The sequence below is a fragment of the Rutidosis leptorrhynchoides genome, chromosome 3, assembly GCF_046630445.1.
Source record: "Rutidosis leptorrhynchoides isolate AG116_Rl617_1_P2 chromosome 3, CSIRO_AGI_Rlap_v1, whole genome shotgun sequence".
Lineage (NCBI taxonomy): Eukaryota > Viridiplantae > Streptophyta > Magnoliopsida > Asterales > Asteraceae > Rutidosis > Rutidosis leptorrhynchoides.
In genome coordinates this window covers 541,716,489-541,735,554 of record NC_092335.1, presented here as the reverse complement: position 1 = coordinate 541,735,554, position 19,066 = coordinate 541,716,489, and the positions used below count along the sequence as shown (strand labels likewise).

The 19,066-nt window shown below is 31.0% G+C and overlaps 2 protein-coding genes across 3 annotated transcripts; both read left to right on the top strand.

Annotated features, from left to right (window-relative positions):
- The first annotated feature begins 4,323 nt into the window (after positions 1–4,323).
- LOC139902907 (ubiquitin carboxyl-terminal hydrolase 18-like) lies at positions 4,324–10,361 on the top strand. The gene is made up of 11 exons (XM_071885596.1): positions 4,324–4,740; positions 5,474–5,624; positions 5,742–5,830; positions 5,941–6,026; positions 6,402–6,564; positions 6,694–6,817; positions 7,130–7,287; positions 7,444–7,528; positions 7,675–7,887; positions 8,631–8,692; positions 9,270–10,361. The coding sequence occupies exons 1-11, from the start codon at positions 4,442–4,444 to the stop codon at positions 9,979–9,981; spliced, it is 2,142 nt and encodes a 713-aa protein (XP_071741697.1). The 5' UTR covers positions 4,324–4,441; the 3' UTR covers positions 9,982–10,361.
- Positions 10,362–14,142: 3,781 nt separating this feature from the next.
- On the top strand, positions 14,143–18,174 carry LOC139902906 (cyclic nucleotide-gated ion channel 17-like). Of its 2 annotated transcripts, none has more exons than XM_071885595.1 (7): positions 14,143–14,338; positions 14,783–14,985; positions 15,514–15,726; positions 15,833–16,128; positions 16,485–16,596; positions 16,989–17,225; positions 17,387–18,174. In XM_071885595.1, the coding sequence occupies exons 2-7, from the start codon at positions 14,827–14,829 to the stop codon at positions 18,107–18,109; spliced, it is 1,740 nt and encodes a 579-aa protein (XP_071741696.1). In that variant the 5' UTR covers positions 14,143–14,338; positions 14,783–14,826; the 3' UTR covers positions 18,110–18,174. The 2 variants fall into 2 exon arrangements, with proteins under 2 accessions (XP_071741696.1, XP_071741695.1); XM_071885594.1 differs by having other exon boundaries at positions 14,433–14,985.
- Positions 18,175–19,066: the final 892 nt, after the last annotated feature.

The following is a 19,066-nucleotide window of genomic DNA, read 5'->3' as shown; positions in this document are numbered from 1 at the left end:
TTACATGTTAATTTAGTCGACAATAATTATTCCCATCAGGTACTAAGGAAATAAAAAAAAATAAAAGAGACTTTGATGGTTAATAGCATTTGGATATATCTGTGTGGATTTCGATCTTATAACAGATCCTTAGAGACAGGAATCAATCTCCTACAGTTTTTGAAAAAGATGTGAAACAGAATACAATTTTCCTGTGTTTATACATATATAATTGACTGTATATACGGTGTATATATAATTGTATATGTATCTGTATATAATACATAGTACCTGATACGTATTTGTATACATTCAATAGTATATATGCATAGGTAAATCTATTTTTATATATCTGTAATTATATTATCTATATTTATATTTAATCTTATAAATTAATAAATATAATTATAATAACTTTCTTAGTGTTATAAATAATAACATTTTATAATCTAATTTAATAATAATAATGTTATTGATAATAATATTTACAATATTATTATTAATAATAATAATATTAACTTGTAATTCTATATATATATTTGTGTGTGTGTATATATATATATATATATATATATATATATATATATATGTATTTAGTCTCATTAGTTATTAAATATAATTATAATAATAATACTTCTTAATATTATAAATAATAATAGTAACACTTTATAATAATGTGATGGTAAAAATAATTATATTATTGATAATAATAATATTTATAAGTTTTATAACAATAATATTATTAATGATAATATTATAATAATTTTAATTTATCACACTTCATATATATATATATATATATATATATATATATATATATATATATATATATATTATTACTAATACTTCTTATAGTAATGAGAGTATTGTTATTGTTGTATAAAATTTTAATGATTTAATATTACATGTTATCGTTTATAATTTATATTATGTAATAACTTATATTGGATAAAAAAATATATATATATATAATATAATGTATCTTATTTTACATATTTATTTCTATTGTTTATTTTTTATATTTTATATTTACAAATTATTATATATATAATTACAGTTATATATACATATATATATATATACATATTTTATTAACAACAATTGTTCGTGAATCGTCGGGATTAGTCAAGGTCAAGTGTATACATGAACACAGTTCAAAGTTTTTTGAGACTCAACATTACAGACTTTGCTTATTGTGTCGAATTCATATAAAGATCAAGTTTAAATTTGGTCGGAAATTCCCGGGTCACTACAATTAGGGCCTTATACTCTTTGCGAGAGATTGTATGTTCAAATCTGTAAGTGATCACGGAAGGTTCGCAAAACGGTCACATGCAATTCCTATTTGGCTGCACACATCATAGTTGAAAATAAGCGCTCTTTCATGTAACCCGAATAAGGAAAAACACATAGCTTTTATTTTATAAAAAGATAATAAAGTAAAAAAATATATCGTAAAAGTCAAATAAATTACCAATAGTTATTTTACTTAAATAAACTATAAAGCAATAACAATAATTACTAATAACCATCATAAAATAAATGAGTAATTATTAATAAATAATTAACAATATTCTTAACTGATATAAAACATTCGTTAGTAAAATTATCATATACTAGTGAAATGACCCGTAGAACCACGGGTTTGTTTAAACGAAACAGTTTAATAATATGTTTTAGGTATTAAGTGAACGTAAATGCTAAAGTGATTTAGTTTAATGACCCGTGAAATCACAAAGTCCGACTAAGAAACTCGTCAGCTGAATATTTCATCAAATACCTAAAATGCATATTAAACAATTCACATCCAATCATAAGAGATAATATTGATTGTCATTTTATTTTAAAAGTGTAAATTTAAATATATGTCTAGCTTTTATACCTTTTCGCACTCAATTCAAAATAATTAATTAAAATAACTCAAAATTATTTAATTCTAATAATTAAAATAATTATTAATAAGATTTAATAATAATAATTAATTAATAAGATTTAATTATAATTTAAAATTATTTAGATTAATGACATCACCCACCATGTTTAGATTTTTTCCTTTTATTTTTTAATTTTTTTAACAAAAGAATTAGCCTAATAATAAGGATTTTAATAGAAACTATAGATAAGAAACTAACTGAAATTCACAATATGTTAATGGAATATAGAAGTAAGTAAACTATAAATAGTTAAATAAGAGAAAAAAGAAGATCGGACCAATTATACTTACAAAGTTGTAAGGTTTTTCGTAGTTAAACTCTTGACATTTACTTTTTTTTCTTTCCAGATTTGATAAAAGACCACTAAAGTAACTGGGCCAAACTAAAAAAATTTACTCAAATTTTGTAAGGGCTCCACAAAAAGTAAATAATTTTGGCTAATATAAACTCAATGTACTTGGACTAGTTGGGGGTAGCTCAACACCCATAAACCACCCCACTAGCTCCGCTATTTAATATGTGCATAGATAGTTGCAGATATTCAGAACATACTCAAGCCAACATGTTTTCAGTATAGTTGTTGCAAAACTTCACAAGAATGCTCAAAACTAAAGAACAAACTGATCATAATGGGTTCAGAGTTCATAACTTTAATTTCTTTAAATGAGTCCATATTGTCAGATCTAACTAAATTTATAATCCTACTAAACAAAATTCAATATTAACATAAACCATATCATCCTATCCTAACATATACAAAACTGATGCAATTTTTAAACATAAAGCAATTTTTAAACATAACTTAATATTTATATCTAGCCAACTCAATTTAATTCAACAAAAACATCTAACTATAAAATATTTACTAAGAAATGACACAAAAAGGAAACAAGTTAACCATATATTGCTAAAAAGATATGTAGTAACAAAATTGAAACATCTACAAACTAAATCACCCTTAAAATATCACGAACTGAATTAGCCTCTATGCAGCAAACATTCACTAAATAATGGTTGGTTCATCAATTCAAAAGCCATATTTGTAGCTCAACGAACACTGCACCTTTAATGTTGCACAACAACATTAAACAAACAAACAAAAATTTTTACAATCAGATTATTACATAGGAATAATTAAAGTTTTCCTTAACTAAAAACAATACTAAATAATGTCAAGCCTAATAAAACTAATAACAACAGTACTTACCAAACTCAAACTTAAAGTAGGTGTAACATAAATCATACTATGTAACTCTATTTCTCTCGAACATTTCATCAAACATCTTTCATACACTTGAACAATCCCAATCAAAATGTTCACTTGGCAAACTTGTATCAAACCTAATTAAAGCAAATGTAATCTTGATGTTAGAAATCAAAGTTCAAGCAACTAAATATTTGAGATAAAATGACAAACAAATTTTGATTTTAATACTTGAACTGACAGGATGATGTAAATTAATGATTTATATTTCCTTGTTTGCAACTGTAATCAACATAAAAAAAAAAGTTTAATCATCTGTCTTATTAATAATTTTTTTAAAAGCAAAATATATATTATTAATATATAAAATGCTTGAGCTGTACATAATACAAACAATATCACTTATGCTGCAACCTACAAACTAAACGAATTACAGGTAGCAACTATGTTGTAACTTACAAACCAAACAGAAAACGAGCAGCAACATAACTGTTGCAACATGGACCTATATGCATAAACATGAAACTGTCGCATATAGAATAAACTGACCCTATGTATTAATCGAAATTGAACAATCATAAACGCTGCTTACCATACATGTGTTGGTAATCGCATAACTCATGTCTCCTAATCCATCCTTGATTATGAACCATCACAGGGATGTTCACTTCTGCACTCTTTTTTTTACTCGTGCAACATGAATCAGAAGTTAAGCAATTAAGTAAGGTAATCAGTTGAAGACGTTGTTATACATATACGTAGGGTAATAAGTTGATGACGTGAATGTCACATGGTTGGAACTTAACGGATTGTTAGTTGTCGTTAGATTAAATGATTGTATTTGAGATAAAATAAATAAATAAATTTAGTGACCAATAATGCATATTATAATTTACACCGACTATTTAAGTAAATAACTACTTAAAACTATATAGACTGTTTTAATACTTATGTCGTTTGTATATCCATCAAGTACATCAATTCACTTTTGATGGTTCACTTTATAGAATACATTAAATTGATTGATTCACTTTATAGATTTTTTAAACTAAATATGGAAATATGGATTTGGTAATTTGGTAGGACTAGACACCGTATTAATAATTAATTAATTTTCTAGATTATTATTTCCTGTTTTTGTTTTGGCAAATTCTACAACTCCGCGAAAAAAAAATCTCAATAATTCCAAAAACCATTAACCACAAAACAGAACCCCCAAATTGGATCACTACTACTGCCTACAATTTCCCCTGTTTTTTCGCCGAATGAATCACCCATGAAAAACCCTAACTATCATCATATAATCATAATCTTATAAATATCGATGCATGACTATAGTTCTTCTTTGGATCTCAATCGCTATTTACAGTACGGAATCACAGCTTTCGCAATTGTTTTTGGTTTAATTTATTTTATTAAACACACTGCCGCTAAATACTTTGTTGTTTTCGGCGACCAACATTCCAATTCCAATTCCAATTCTCATTTGCTATTATCATCTATTCAATCCGACGTCGTTTCATCTTCAACGATGCCTGGCCTTGTTTCGTCACGTGATTCGTGTGCTGTTTGTGGTAGCTTGACGACGAAGCAGTGTGCGCGATGTAAATTTGTTAAATATTGGTATATACATTACATTATGCTTGCATACGCACTTTTTATATATAGTTATATATGTATATATGTGTATACTATTGAAATTATGTGATATGATATTGATTAGTACATAGGTGTACAGTTTTTTTTTTTTTTTTAGGTAGTTAAATTTTTTGTAAGCTGTATTTAGGTTAAAAGCCCTAGCTTTCTCAGTTGAATTGATGTTGCGTTAATTCGAATTATAAAGTGATAAGATTGATTTTGGTTCTGGCCATAGGTAGAATGAGATTGAAAGTATTAGTATAGGTGATATCTAAGAGAATATGGCGTGGTTATATAAGTTTCGAATATAGCGTGTTAGAGCTGTTTTCGACCAATTTAATTGGAAGTTTGTTTGGTAAGGTCTACTGATTGTGTCTTATAAGGAATTTTGATGTTTCTGAAAACTTTTTATTTTTGATTATTACTGAAAGTGCTGTATTTGTTGACCCGTAATTTAGAAAAATCAGTTGCGGTTATTGAATATAATTGTCTGTGGAGTTAAGTTTGATTTCTTTGAGCCACATGCATATTGTAACTTTTATGATGTATTTTGACCTTTCTCTCGTGAATTATTATCTGATATGCTGAATTTCTGCGAAGTCTGTTTTGCCAGATGATAATGCTACTCTTATGTTTCAGATTCTTGAACGATTCGGACCTTTTTATTTACTTTTTGTTTGTTTTCTCAAGTTTTAATTTTTTGTATACGATCTTTTAGCTCGGAATCTTGTCAAAAATCTCATTGGCCCGGGCACAAGAAAAAATGTGATGAATTTCGGCTGTCCAGCAAATCAGGCTTTCAAGGAAGAAGACGTTGTACTGCAGTTGCACTTGTCCCTGGCGCTGGGACCTCTACGCAGTTAAAAAAGGTTTAATTTGGTGTCCTTTTCTGTTCAATTTTTTTTTTTTTTTAATTTTAGTTTGTGGTTGCTAATATCTTTAGCGTTTGTGGTTGCTAATATCCTTTTAAATAACTTATGTTTCAGGTCCTTTTTCCCTATGACAAATTTGTAGAGCTCTTTAACTGGAGGAACCAAGGATTTCCTCCATGTGGGCTTCTGAATTGTGGAAACAGGTTTATACCTATGACTAAGTTAATGAACAAATATATATTGCTTATGCTTTATTAGATTATTGTTTTTGTTATCTGTTGTTTGGACCTCTTATACCTTTCTTTTTTGACAGTTGCTTTGCCAATGTAGTCATGCAATGTTTAACTTACACTCGGCCACTTACTGCTTATTTACTGGAGAACGGTCATCGGAGGGAATGTAATTGGCTCTTCTCTTTCTCTCAATATTTTGTCTAGAGGTGTCAAAAATGAGTGGGGGGAGTGGTTTGGGTATTGGGTCATAACTGGTTCGGGTTGAAAACGGGTATCTTTCGGTACATGCCAAATCGATTTAGGTCTAGTCATGTTGATCTGGGACACTATTTTTCCGGAGCTTCTACGATCTTTAAAATAGTTACTGTTTGTATAAATTACAAAATGTATTAGTTCAATGATAATCCAACTTTATCAGTAAAGTTATTTAGGAGGTTTTATGCGTTTAATTCACACGTTAAGTGACTTCCAATCCGTTTGGCCCATTTTATTGTCGGTTTATCTAGCCAGTTATAGATAAGACATACATTCGGTTTATCAGGTCGGCGGAACGACTGGTGTTTCTTGTGCGAACTTGAAACTCATATGGAAAGAGTCAGCCGAAGTAATCATGCTTTTTCACCAATCAATATTTTGTCACGATTGCCAAATATTGGTGGTAATTTTGGCTATGGAAAACAGGAGGATGCACACGAGTTCATGAGGTTTCTGTTATTTCAAATTTGTCTAAATAAATAAATAAATAAAGCATATATTGCATTGTTGAAGAATTTACAATCTTATTTATGCAAACATTAATTAATTACTGATTGCGTAACTTGCGTATATGATAGGTTTGTTATTGATACAATGCAATCAGTTTGTCTTGATGTATACGGTGGAGAACAAGCTGTGCATCCTAGTTCTCAGGAGACAACCCTTATTCAACATATATTTGGGGGTCGCCTTCAATCACAGGTGTCTTTGCAAATAATTTTTATAGTATCTTTTTGGTCATTTTTATATCATACATGTTTAAAGTATATGTTTCAACGTGTAAAGTTCTGGATATGACTCATATGAGGATTTAAGTATATGATATATTTTGGACTATATTATTGCATCATTTTTATTACAAATATTTATTGTTATACATCACATATAGGCTCACTAACCGAACGGTAGTTATTTATTATCGAATGGGTGACTATTAAAACTTGTAGCATTTATATATGTTTTGTTAAGGACTTACATTTATCTAATGATAAGAGTGTCCGCAATACTTTGTAGGTGATCTGTGCAAAATGCAATAATGTATCGAATCAATTTGAAAACATGATGGATTTGACTGTAGAGATTAATGGGGATGCTGCATCTCTTGAGGAATGTTTGGATCAATTTACAGCCAAAGAATGGCTTGATGGAGAAAATAAGTACAAGTGTGATGGGTAATATTCGTTCTTTTCATTGTTGTTTTATTATGTATTTCTTATAATTGCAACTTATTCAGTCTACATACTCTTGATATTTCTTAATATGACTTAACAAACTCCAAAAGTCATAAGGGATTAATTTCTACATCAATATATGTGCATATTTTGCAGATGTAATGACTATGTATTGGCATGGAAAAGATTAAACATTAATATGGCTCCAAATATTCTCACCATTGCTTTGAAGAGATTTCAGGTCCGTGCAATTTGTGTTATCCATCTGCACATTCACCCATGGACATTATGTTATGTTGGGTTTAAAATGAATTTCAATTGGTATGGGTTGTAATCTTTTTGTGTAACATATTTTTAATACAAATTTTAAATGATTTTGCATTGCAGAGCGGGAGATACGGTAAACTTAATAAGAGGGTGACATTTCCAGAAACATTAGATCTTAGTCCTTACATGAGTGAGGGTGCAAATAGCAATGATAAGTACAAGCTATATGCTGTTGTTGTCCATGTGGACATGCTGAATGCATCATACTTTGGTCACTACATTTGTTATACAAAGGACTTCTCTGGAAACTGGTACCGAATTGATGACTGCAAGGTGAGATCCCTAATGTGTGTTTGGGCGGGTCTGTGTGTGTGTGGATTAGAGTTTTTGTTTAATAAATTAGCATAGAAGCAATCAAACAATCTTTGAGTACATGTGAAACCGAGCTTGCGTGGCTGGCCGTTTTGTCCATCTACAAAAGTCATACAAAAATAGTAAATTTGCGAACTTTTATTACATAATTGAATATCTGTTAATTAAACTATATACGAGGGTCTGTATTTTATGGTGACTTTTAACATGTCTGACATAAAACATCACCCAAGTCGACTCATTTCTAAGTAGATGGTTAGATATTGCCTTTAGTTAACTTATTTAGTTTTCTTGAGGGAGGTAGTTTTTTTTTTTTGTGGGGGGGGGGCGCTAAAATTCATCATGAATCATCATAACTTCAGCAATACATGCAAGGTTCTGCCCATATATCTCTCAAGGTTCCGTCAACGGGGTGTTTGGATATGATCGGGTGGGTGGCTAATGGCCCCCGTAAGCGACCTTAACACTGCCGTTAAAAAAAAGTAACTTCTTCAATTCATGCGTTATAAAATTTTGTAATTTAATAAATATTGATAAAAATCAATACTATGAACTATTCAAGTTCTAAAAGGTTTTTTCTATAATAATCATGTAAAATTACAGAACTAATGTATTTGAAATCCATCAAGTTTGTAATGTTATCTCTCGAATCTTCTGTGTAATTAGTTCATTTCACAAACGTAACTAGCTAACACTTGTTGCAGGTCGATGCAGTTGAACTGGATGAAGTGCTTTCTCAAGGAGCTTATATGCTGCTGTATAGCAGGTATATGTTTTTTCAATCCTATGTACTTATGCGTTATTTATTTTTGTTATGTGATTAGTCTACAATGTATTTTAAGTGACTACTGGTATTTTTCACTGTCCATTAAATGACGGTAGTATAAGCTTCAAGAATAACCCGTATTAGAAGAAACCTGAGAATCTGAGTCTGATAACCAAATAATACCAGGAAAATCCAGTCTCAAAATTGTAAGACATAGGATGAAAATCCACATATCTCAAACATCATAGATTTTGTTTACTCTCCTGAATGGTCTTTTTCAAAATGCCTTTAATAAAAATTACATTTCAAGACTTAGTGTGTCAAATGTGATCACCAATATTACATCATCTATTCTAATTTTCTGAATAATATAATTTAGAAAGTTTTTGTAGTACATATAATCGTTTTCCCTGTTTTACCTATTTGATTTGTTTGGTTGACCTGTGACAGATAAACACATAAACCTTTGAAACCCATCTCATAACCAGTGGGTTGAAATTGTCCCGTATAGTTTCACATTTATGTTTACTGGCCAAACCGATTGACATTTTCATTGTTTTCTGCTAATTCTTCTCAGAGTCTCTGCAAGACAATCATGCTTAAATCCTATAGAAGAAACTTCTAATAAAGATGACCTTCAAACATCAAATGTCACCCATGAAAAAACGCCCAATTTAAGCCCGGATTCTGTTAATTACTCGCCGAATGCAGAATCGGCTGATGCTACTGAACAATGTGACACTCTGATGCATGCTAATATTCTATCTGAAAACGCTTCTACATCTCAAAATTCTGTCGATAGTACCATGGAACTACACACAGCAGATTCAAATACGGGCTCTTCAAGTTTAGGTAATAACGGAGATTGTCACAGTGATTGTATGGTTGCCGTTGAGGTAGACACTCCACCGTTTATAGATACTAATTGTTCTACCGAAAATAGTAACGGAACAGACAAATCTGCTTCTGATCAAAGTGATGTCATTAACAATATTGAGGGTATCGTTGGGGTTTCATCTTCTATCTTAAATGGTGAAGAAGCTAACGGAACGGATTCTGTAAATCTTGAATCTAAGCCCGAGAAACCTGATTCATTCATGAGGTCACCTATTCAAGGTTCTTCTGAAAAACCGGTAAAAACAAGTTCATCTGAAACAAAATTAAAACCACTGATCTCCGCAGGTTTCCTTGCAAAACGACCGCGGAAAATTCTCAATACCCAAAAAGACGAAAATGCCCTTGAAAATAAACAGGTTAATGGAGATTTGAAGCCCACCTTGCTTCAGTAACACTCATAATGTAGAGTCGAATAGTGAATCCCTTGGGGTTGTAAACGGCAATGATGTAGGAAATTAAGGATGTCCGGTTTAATAAGAGCTGCAGGCTAACTTCTAACATAGTTAACCAATAAGTGGGGCTGTGTTTCGTTGTTTTCGATAATTTAGTGGGTGAAAATAGTAATAGGGATGAGTCATTGGTTTGAGGTGCATTCTTTTAACCTGAATTATTCTTCAGGTGTATGGTCTTTTTCTCCATTTAAAGTGAAATAAGAACAATGATCCTCTAGACTTGCATTGTTTATTTCTTCTTTTCCATCTATTTTGTAATTAATTGATGTATAGTCAACTTTTCATAATTTGTATTGTAGGTTGGGTTAAGATTAGATTCTGGCAATTACCTCATCTTGAAAGCCAAATTAAAGTGTAGTATAACATTATATATGCTACAATCTAATAGTAGTAACGACATGTGACGCAAGTTGTAAGCATGTCACTATGATTGATTAGTGATCTAACATTTCAACTGGATTTTTGAATACAAGTGGAAGGATATAGACAAAACTAATTTAATAAGTGAACTGAGAAATATGTTTGTGTTGTGAGCTTGAGTTTATGATGCGAGTATGTACAAGTTCGTGTAGTTCTCTCTCAATACTAAAACACAATTTGATGACATAAACATACACTGCATTTGCTTAGTCAAATTTTAAAAAGTGGTTCCATATATCCATTTTAAAAGTACGTCCCTATAATAATGTTTAGTAAATGATGTTGGATCAGGTCCCATTTAACTAACAAAATAAACTCGCAAGTAAATATTTTGATGACAGAAACGAAAGATGGGGACAAAATATTTCTGCCACTTTTATTAAAATTAAATATGTCATCATCAAGAGCGATCACTTTTTTAGAAAAAGGAGAAGTAAATTTTTTATTTTTATTTTTTTATTTTTAATTTTTTTTTCAAATATTAAGATCACATGAAAATATGAACATTTAAAAAATACACTTTGTAATGAATGTTATTATTTTGCCGAAAAAACGCTCGAAGAAATAAATGATAACATGGATCATGAGTAATGTTTTAATTAGAGTTTTTTTCATCGTTTTTTTCTTCATCTTATGTGATGTTTTTTTCCAAAATTTAGCCCGATTTACAGTTTAGGGTTTAGGGTCATAATCAAGAAGAAAACACTCGAAAACCACCATAAATCATCAACTAACAACCAAAACACCACCTTGACATAAAAGGCGTAATCTTCCACTAAAATCATCAAAATATCTTCATTATTAAACCGGAAATCGAATGGAACCCGATGCGAAGATAAAGATGTATAAACCGAGCAATATCAATGAACATGAATCAAGAAATTGATTTTTGATATTCATGATGAATAGACTTCGAGTCATGTAGCAGTTTAATAATTAATTTTAATTTGATTTTCTAAAACTGAATACGATAATGAATAATGATATCAAAATCAGAAAGTGTTTGTGTTGTTGTGCTTTGCGATTTATGAGTGTAGGAGAAATCCGGATTTTGATGAATTTTTATGAGAGCATGTCATGAATGTCAAAGAGAGCATAAGTCAATCGGTCAAAGTCTATTTCACAGCTCTATTGAATACATTATATAACAATGACTATCGTCAACTAACTAGGGAGTCTTGGTGATATATATATATATATATATATATATATATATATATATATATATATATATATATATATATATATATATATATATATATAGCCGTCCTCTAATCACATTACTAAGAGATAGGAACACGATTGACTCATTCAAGAGTTCTAACATTTAAGGTTCATTTTCTAGTCAAGGTTCCAACTAGGGGCGATCCTACACAAAGGGTCATGGGGTCCCATGACCCCACTATCTTTTATAATTTTGTTATTAAATACCCTTAAAATCATATAGGACACCACTAAATTTAACTAGAGGACCCTATATATTTGTGGAATTTATGATTTTTAAGGTAAACAATTACTAATTATAAAGAGTACTTTGTAAAAAAAAAAAGTTAAGACCCCATTGAATTTTTATTCTGGATTCGCCACTCACCACACACGGTGATGATATATATTTATTTGTTATTTTTCTTGTAAATTAGTAAAATATATTTGTGATATAATTTTAACTCCGACTTGAACACTAATACTCACTCCATATCTCCACTTCAAATTTTCCAAAATTCCCTAAGAAGATTAATATGAATACTGAATTAAACTCGTCATGACTTCTCGTACGCTAAGAACTACAACGTTCATATGTTTACTACCATAGAGATAGACCTCATGTAATGTCCTCGAGTCATATGTTATGTCCTCAAATCTCCTCATCTTAATGGCACATGATATTATCATGTAACTAATTACTGTAACAATTAATGCTTCAATTGAGGATTAGATATTAAAAACTTTAAGATATTTTTTGGTGTAGGTAGGATGTATTTTTTGTAGTTTTCTTTAACAGGATGTATTTTTCATATGATATAAGTATCTTTAAAAAATTTGTATTTAAAAAATACAATAAAATAGTTTTGTCGTTTTGTGCAAGAAAGAGTAACCCAGGTTGTGCCGTCCACGACCTCCCTCACTCGTTCGCTTGTCAACACGCTTAGCTGTCTTTCGTTTTGTTTTATATTTCCACTATGTTAAGTATTAACCCCCTGTATTTTTACAACATCTCATTTTACTACAAATTGCAAAATCTTCATGTTGCAACTTTTCGTAACAAGAAGAAAGAGTTAGTCCATAATGTTTTTACTCAACCTAGTGTTTGTTCCATCTCATACAAAGCATAATGTAATTTGAAGTATTATGTAATTGATATTTGTTAACAAATCTATAAAACATATTTCACACTAAACTAAGATTGGTACCATATCGTTAACAAATCTATATACTACATTATTTTTTTTTTTGATTGGTTTCCAAACCATCGTACCACTAGACTTTGACAAATTCTATTGAGGGATGTTACAACTACAGAAAATTCAAAAATGAAGTTTCACAAAATTATACTTCTTATGACATATGTGATTATTCAATAAAATTCATTTTTCATTTCTTCTCATGAAACTCTCTCCTACATTTTTAATTCACATTATTTTGAGAATAACCGTTCGCTAAATTTGACTAAATATTTCATTAACTGCGTAAATAATCATCACTTACACCGTTTAACACATCAATTACTTTGTTTTATGCCTTGTAATGCTTTTTAGCTCATTGCTATAGAGCCGTTGTGGTTGGTAATAATGTTGTATTTTTAAATAATTACATTGTTTATGTACTAAGATAATTAAAACTTAATATTTCAAACACATGAAATGCTTTATTGCTATCATATCGGCACCAACATAAATAAGATGAATTTTGAACAAAAATGCCTACTATAGATAGTTGTTACTATTAGTTTTGACACCACCCTAGATGTTATGCCTTTATAGTAACCCACCATAGTAGCCATTATTGACATTTTTGTACCTTTAGTAGCGTATTGACATTTTTGGCATTGTCTGCTTAAGATTGTTGATTTATGTCATTTGACATCGACGTTAGCATGTTCTATAAAAGAAAATGAAGAAGATTTATTTAATTTACTTTAATAGAAAATTATTTATCCACAACATGTTCTCGCAATCATTTATCTTCGAGTTTCATCTCCATTAAAGATAAATGTTCATAAAAGCTCATAACTTAAAAAATAAAAATTAAAAAATTACAAAGCTAAAACAGTGACGAAACGTTTGGATTAGATCTCAAATCATCTCCTAAAAAGCTTCAAACCTGTCATTTTTAATTAAAAAAAAGTGGACTTCAAGCATCTAAGAACCTCGTTGCTGATAATATGTTACATGTTTATTATTTTGATTAGTATGACTGTATGATTCTCATTTCCATAAAAGGAAAAAAAAAAAAAAAAAAAAAAAAACTTAATATCCGGATCTCCTTTTTTTTCCAATATAGTTTCTGTATAGAAATAAAAATAAAAAGTCAATAGACTAGAAATGTAGAGCTGCTTATAGTACAAGGACTTATCATGTACTTTACTATTTCTTTCACAAAACACAGTTTCAGTCTTCAGACTCGGTTCATTCAGTTCTACAAGGTGATCTCTCTACTCCCTACATTCACATACAATTTCAGATTCCAGAAATTTCATTGAATTCCTGCATTGTGATTCATTAATTCAACAAATTCTATCTTCCCCATTTAAAAAAAATTCAAACTTTAACACCCGGAAGAACACAATCACAATTCTTGAATTAACAATGCAAGATTTTCAAGACTAGATTTTTATCCCAATTACCATCATGGACTACAAGACAGGGAAGCAAGTCAGGTTAAAATCTCTTATTTTGCTATAAAGTTTATTAATTTACACATTTTTATTATAAATTATTAGTTGATGAAACTGTAAATGAATTTAATACCAGGTTTTACACCGGTGAAAATGGAAAGTCAAACTTTGACCATTCATGGCAAATTCCTGATAAGCAGATACCTGAACACAAGATTTCAGCCCCTTTGTTGATGAATGGTAGACCAATTACTGGTACAAATCATCATCATATGGGTTTAAAATTAGGGAAGTACCCAGATGAAAATAATAATGATTCAAAAGGAAAAAGAGTATTGGATCCTGGAAGTGAAATTATTTTACAATGGAATAAAATATTTTTATTTTCTTGTTTAGTTGCACTTTTTGTGGATCCATTGTTTTTTTACCTTCCTTCTGTAGATAATGAGGGTAGGTCTTCATGTATGTTGTCTGATGTTAATTTAGGGATTGTTGTTACATGTTTACGATCTATCGCGGATATATTTTATATGTTGAATATTGCTATAAAGTTTCGGACAGCTTATGTTTCGCCAAGTTCAAGAGTTTTAGGTAGAGGTGAACTCGTTATGGATCCAGAAAAGATTGCGCGAAAGTACTTGAAATCGAATTTCTTTATTGATCTTGTTGCAACATTGCCTTTACCTCAGGTATGACTCTGTTTTTTTTTTTCTCATTAGTTTATTCGTGTTTCTTTCATAAATTCGATGTGCGTTTTAAGAGTCATTATATCAGATAATTAGTTGTAACAAAATGAGGTGGGAGATTGTTTTTGAATGTTTTTTATGCTGTCTGAAGTTGTAATAAAATCGCTTGATGATGCTTAGTATCCACACATCCCTTTTATTAAATAATCACTATTAATTTGCATATCCAAACCATGGTTGCAAACGGCCGTCGTGACAGCCGATGTGGTGGTTTGGTGACTAGCCCGTCCCTATTCGAAGAAAAACGTTTAACAAGTCGGGCAATAGTCAAAAGTCGGGTCAAAGTCAGTCAAAGTCAGTCAAAGTCAGTCAAAGTCAGTCAAAGTCAGTCAAAGTCACTTCTATATCAACCAATTTTTTTTTGTATCGTATCGATTACTGTACCAGACTACCAGTCCGCTTGTTTAGCTTATTTGACATAAAGTTTTTGAAGTTTGAACTCACAGTGTTCCATTGAAATTTTTCACTCAGATTGTTATATGGTTCATTATACCAGCAATTCGAACGCCAAATGCCGATCACACAACTAACGCGTTAGTGCTCATTGTCCTCCTCCAATATATACCGAGACTTTATCTGATTTTTCCGTTGAGCTCACAAATCATCAAGACAACAGGAGTCGTCACCAAAACTGCTTGGGCGGGGGCCGCATATAATCTTGTGTTGTACATGTTAGCTAGTCATGTAAGTAACCTTTTAGTTAATCTTTAATCATTAATCACTAAAACTTTAAAGTATAAAAAATCTTGCAGAATTTTTAGCTAAATCATGGTGCTTTTTTTTATGGTAGATATTAGGGTCATCATGGTACTTGTTGTCATTCGAAAGACATGCAACATGTTGGAAATCTACTTGTCGAAATGATGATAAAAATTGTGCGCTTCGTTATTTGGATTGTGGGTTTATTAATGAAGATAAGCGGAAAGAGTGGGCCAATGGGACGAATCTTTTTGACATTTGTGATCCCACCAACGAAACGACTTTTCACTATGGGATATTTGGAGATGCTGTAGGGAAAGGTGTTGTGTATTCCAATTTCATTGAAAAATACTTGTATTGCTTATGGTGGGGTTTACAAAACTTGAGGTACGGTACTACGTTTATTGCTTGTATAATAATTAATACGAAGTAATTACATAAACTTGAGTAGTGGTAGGATTGCTGAAATATGGTTATGTTTTCTCTTATCGGTCGCTTTGGTAAATATGGTTACTCTTATAAGAAGATAGTATAAAGTATAATAGTAAGTATTGTATATTAAACATGATTACAGTAACTGTTATCTATAAAAGTAGTTCAAGTTTTTTTGAACAAAACAATTTAGAAGGTTGCTTACACTAGAACATGCCATGGTTAACTGTAAAACTGTTTGACCAATATCTGTTTAGGTTAAAACTTGAAATGTTTATTTTTGACTGATCATTATTTTCATTGACATGCAGTTCATATGGACAGAATTTGGAAACAAGTACGTTTATTGGGGAGACGTCGTTCGCCATACTCATTGCCATTATGGGACTTGTATTATTCGCCCATTTGATAGGAAATATGCAGGTATGTAGCCATCACACTATGTTATTTCTCTTTTTTTTCGGACTTGATTCTTGTGTATTTGTTTAATTACGTGATAATTTTGGTCAACAATGAGATCATGATAAGATAGTATGATCATCTTAATGTACTATAAATATTTCATTATAAGACTTGGGGTTGTTTACTTTTATTTTGTATTAAGTGTTGTTTCTGTATGCCTCTGTTTGGGAAGAGGTCTATGTTTCTTTGTCTCCTACAAACATGCCATTTTTCAAATTAAGCGACAGATTAATTGACAAAGAAACAACAATTTTACTTACTGAATTAATAAGAACCATACATAAACAATCATTAAGTCGAAAATAAACAGGCCCTTACGTGCAAATTTATTATCCCCCTTTATTGTTTTGTAGACCTACCTACAATCCATTACTGTAAGGCTCGAGGAGTGGAGACTTAGACGGAGAGACACCGAGTCATGGATGAGACATCGGCAACTACCTAATGACTTGCAAGAACGTGTACGTAAATTCGTACAATATAAATGGCTTGCAACACGAGGAGTTGATGAAGAATCTATATTGCGTAACTTGCCATCCGATCTCCGTCGAGATATTCAACGTCATTTGTGTCTTGATCTTGTTCGACGTGTAAGATTTGCATTATCTCTGACTATATAAAATTGAGATACGTGTGTGTGTGCGTGTGTATTTGGACAACTTTAAAACTTTATGGATTATAATAGACACCTATAGTTTGGATTTTATATGTTTCTGAAAGTGATTATGTTTATATTTGTGTTTATTTGCAGGTCCCATTTTTCTCTCAAATGGATGATCAACTACTAGACGCGATATGCGAGCGTTTAGTATCATCGCTAAGTACACAACACACGTACATAGTACGTGAAGGTGATCCCGTATCAGAAATGCTTTTTATCATTAGAGGAAGACTCGATAGCTCCACCACTAACGGTGGTCGAACAGGGTTCTTCAACTCAATTACTTTACGGCCCGGCGACTTTTGTGGCGAAGAATTGCTCGCGTGGGCCCTACTCCCAAAATCCACCTTAAATCTCCCGTCTTCAACACGAACAGTACGAGCATTAAGTGAAGTCGAAGCGTTTGCATTACGTGCAGAAGATTTAAAATTTGTTGCTAACCAATTCAGAAGATTACATAGTAAGAAACTACAACATACGTTTAGATTCTACTCATACCATTGGAGAACATGGGCTGCGTGTTTTATTCAAGCAGCATGGCGTCGAATGAAGAAAAGAAGAATGCAATGGAATTTAAGTATGAGTGAATCATCGTATCGTCCTGATGATGATGATGATGGACGACATCATGAAAACGAACATCATGAAGAGGCATTGTCGAATGCGAATATGCAGAATCTTAATGTGACGATATTAGCCTCTAGATTTGCTGCAAATACGAGGAGGGGGATCTTGAAAACGAAAGATGTTGATTTGATTAAGTTACAAAAGCCTGAAGAACCCGATTTCTCGGCTGATCCTGATGATGAGTAGGTTTAATTATAAAGTATACAGGATACAATATATATTGGGTTAGTGATTTGTTGGTATTTTGTTATAACAAATATTAGTTCACAGTATTTGATCTATGAACACCAGACTCTCACTCAAACAATAAATAAGAATTAATAATACAGAGAATGAGAGAACACGATTATAGAATAGAAGACAAATGATATTAATCGTGAAAAAGTACACGTATCAAATGAACCATACGTCCCTATTTATAGGGATAAAAACAAAATCTGGAGATTTAGTTTCCAAAACTACTTAGCTATAAATATGGAAAAGATAAACTAAAAACAAACCAAATTTGTTAATAACTAGGAAGTAAATTCTAGAGATAAAATCAAATTTTCAAAACAAATTTTCTTAAATACAAGCATATCTCCAGAATATTCTATGGCTTTTGCTTCAAGAAATCTTTAAGCGTTTACTCCAGCAATTCCAGAGTCTGCAACTTCAGACTCTAAACCTTCAGACTCTAAAATCTGCAAAACACTTTTGACTCATCAGATTATTATTTCTATTTTTCTCAACAATCTCCCCCTATCTGATGATGTCAAAACAACCTGTACTCCTAAACAAACATCTTTGCATACTCCCTTTCAATTAGCTTGCACTTGCCCTTCATATGAGAAATTTTCTTCAACATGCTCAGCTTGCTATGCAAGTGTTTTAACAACTGCACCCTGAAAGGAGTTGTCTGCTGTGTTTTACATCTGGACAGTAAACTGATCAACATATCAATGCTAGCCCCTTCAAACTGATCACACATAATTAACATCCTTTGATTTCCATTTGTCTTGATCATCAAAGCATCAAAATACTCAACATACTTATCATCAACAAACTCTAAATGTTCAGGAACAGTTATGCCTTTCCACTCACAAAAACCCAATCGAACAATTTGATTCAATTTAACTCTTAATCTCCTATCAGGTAAATGAG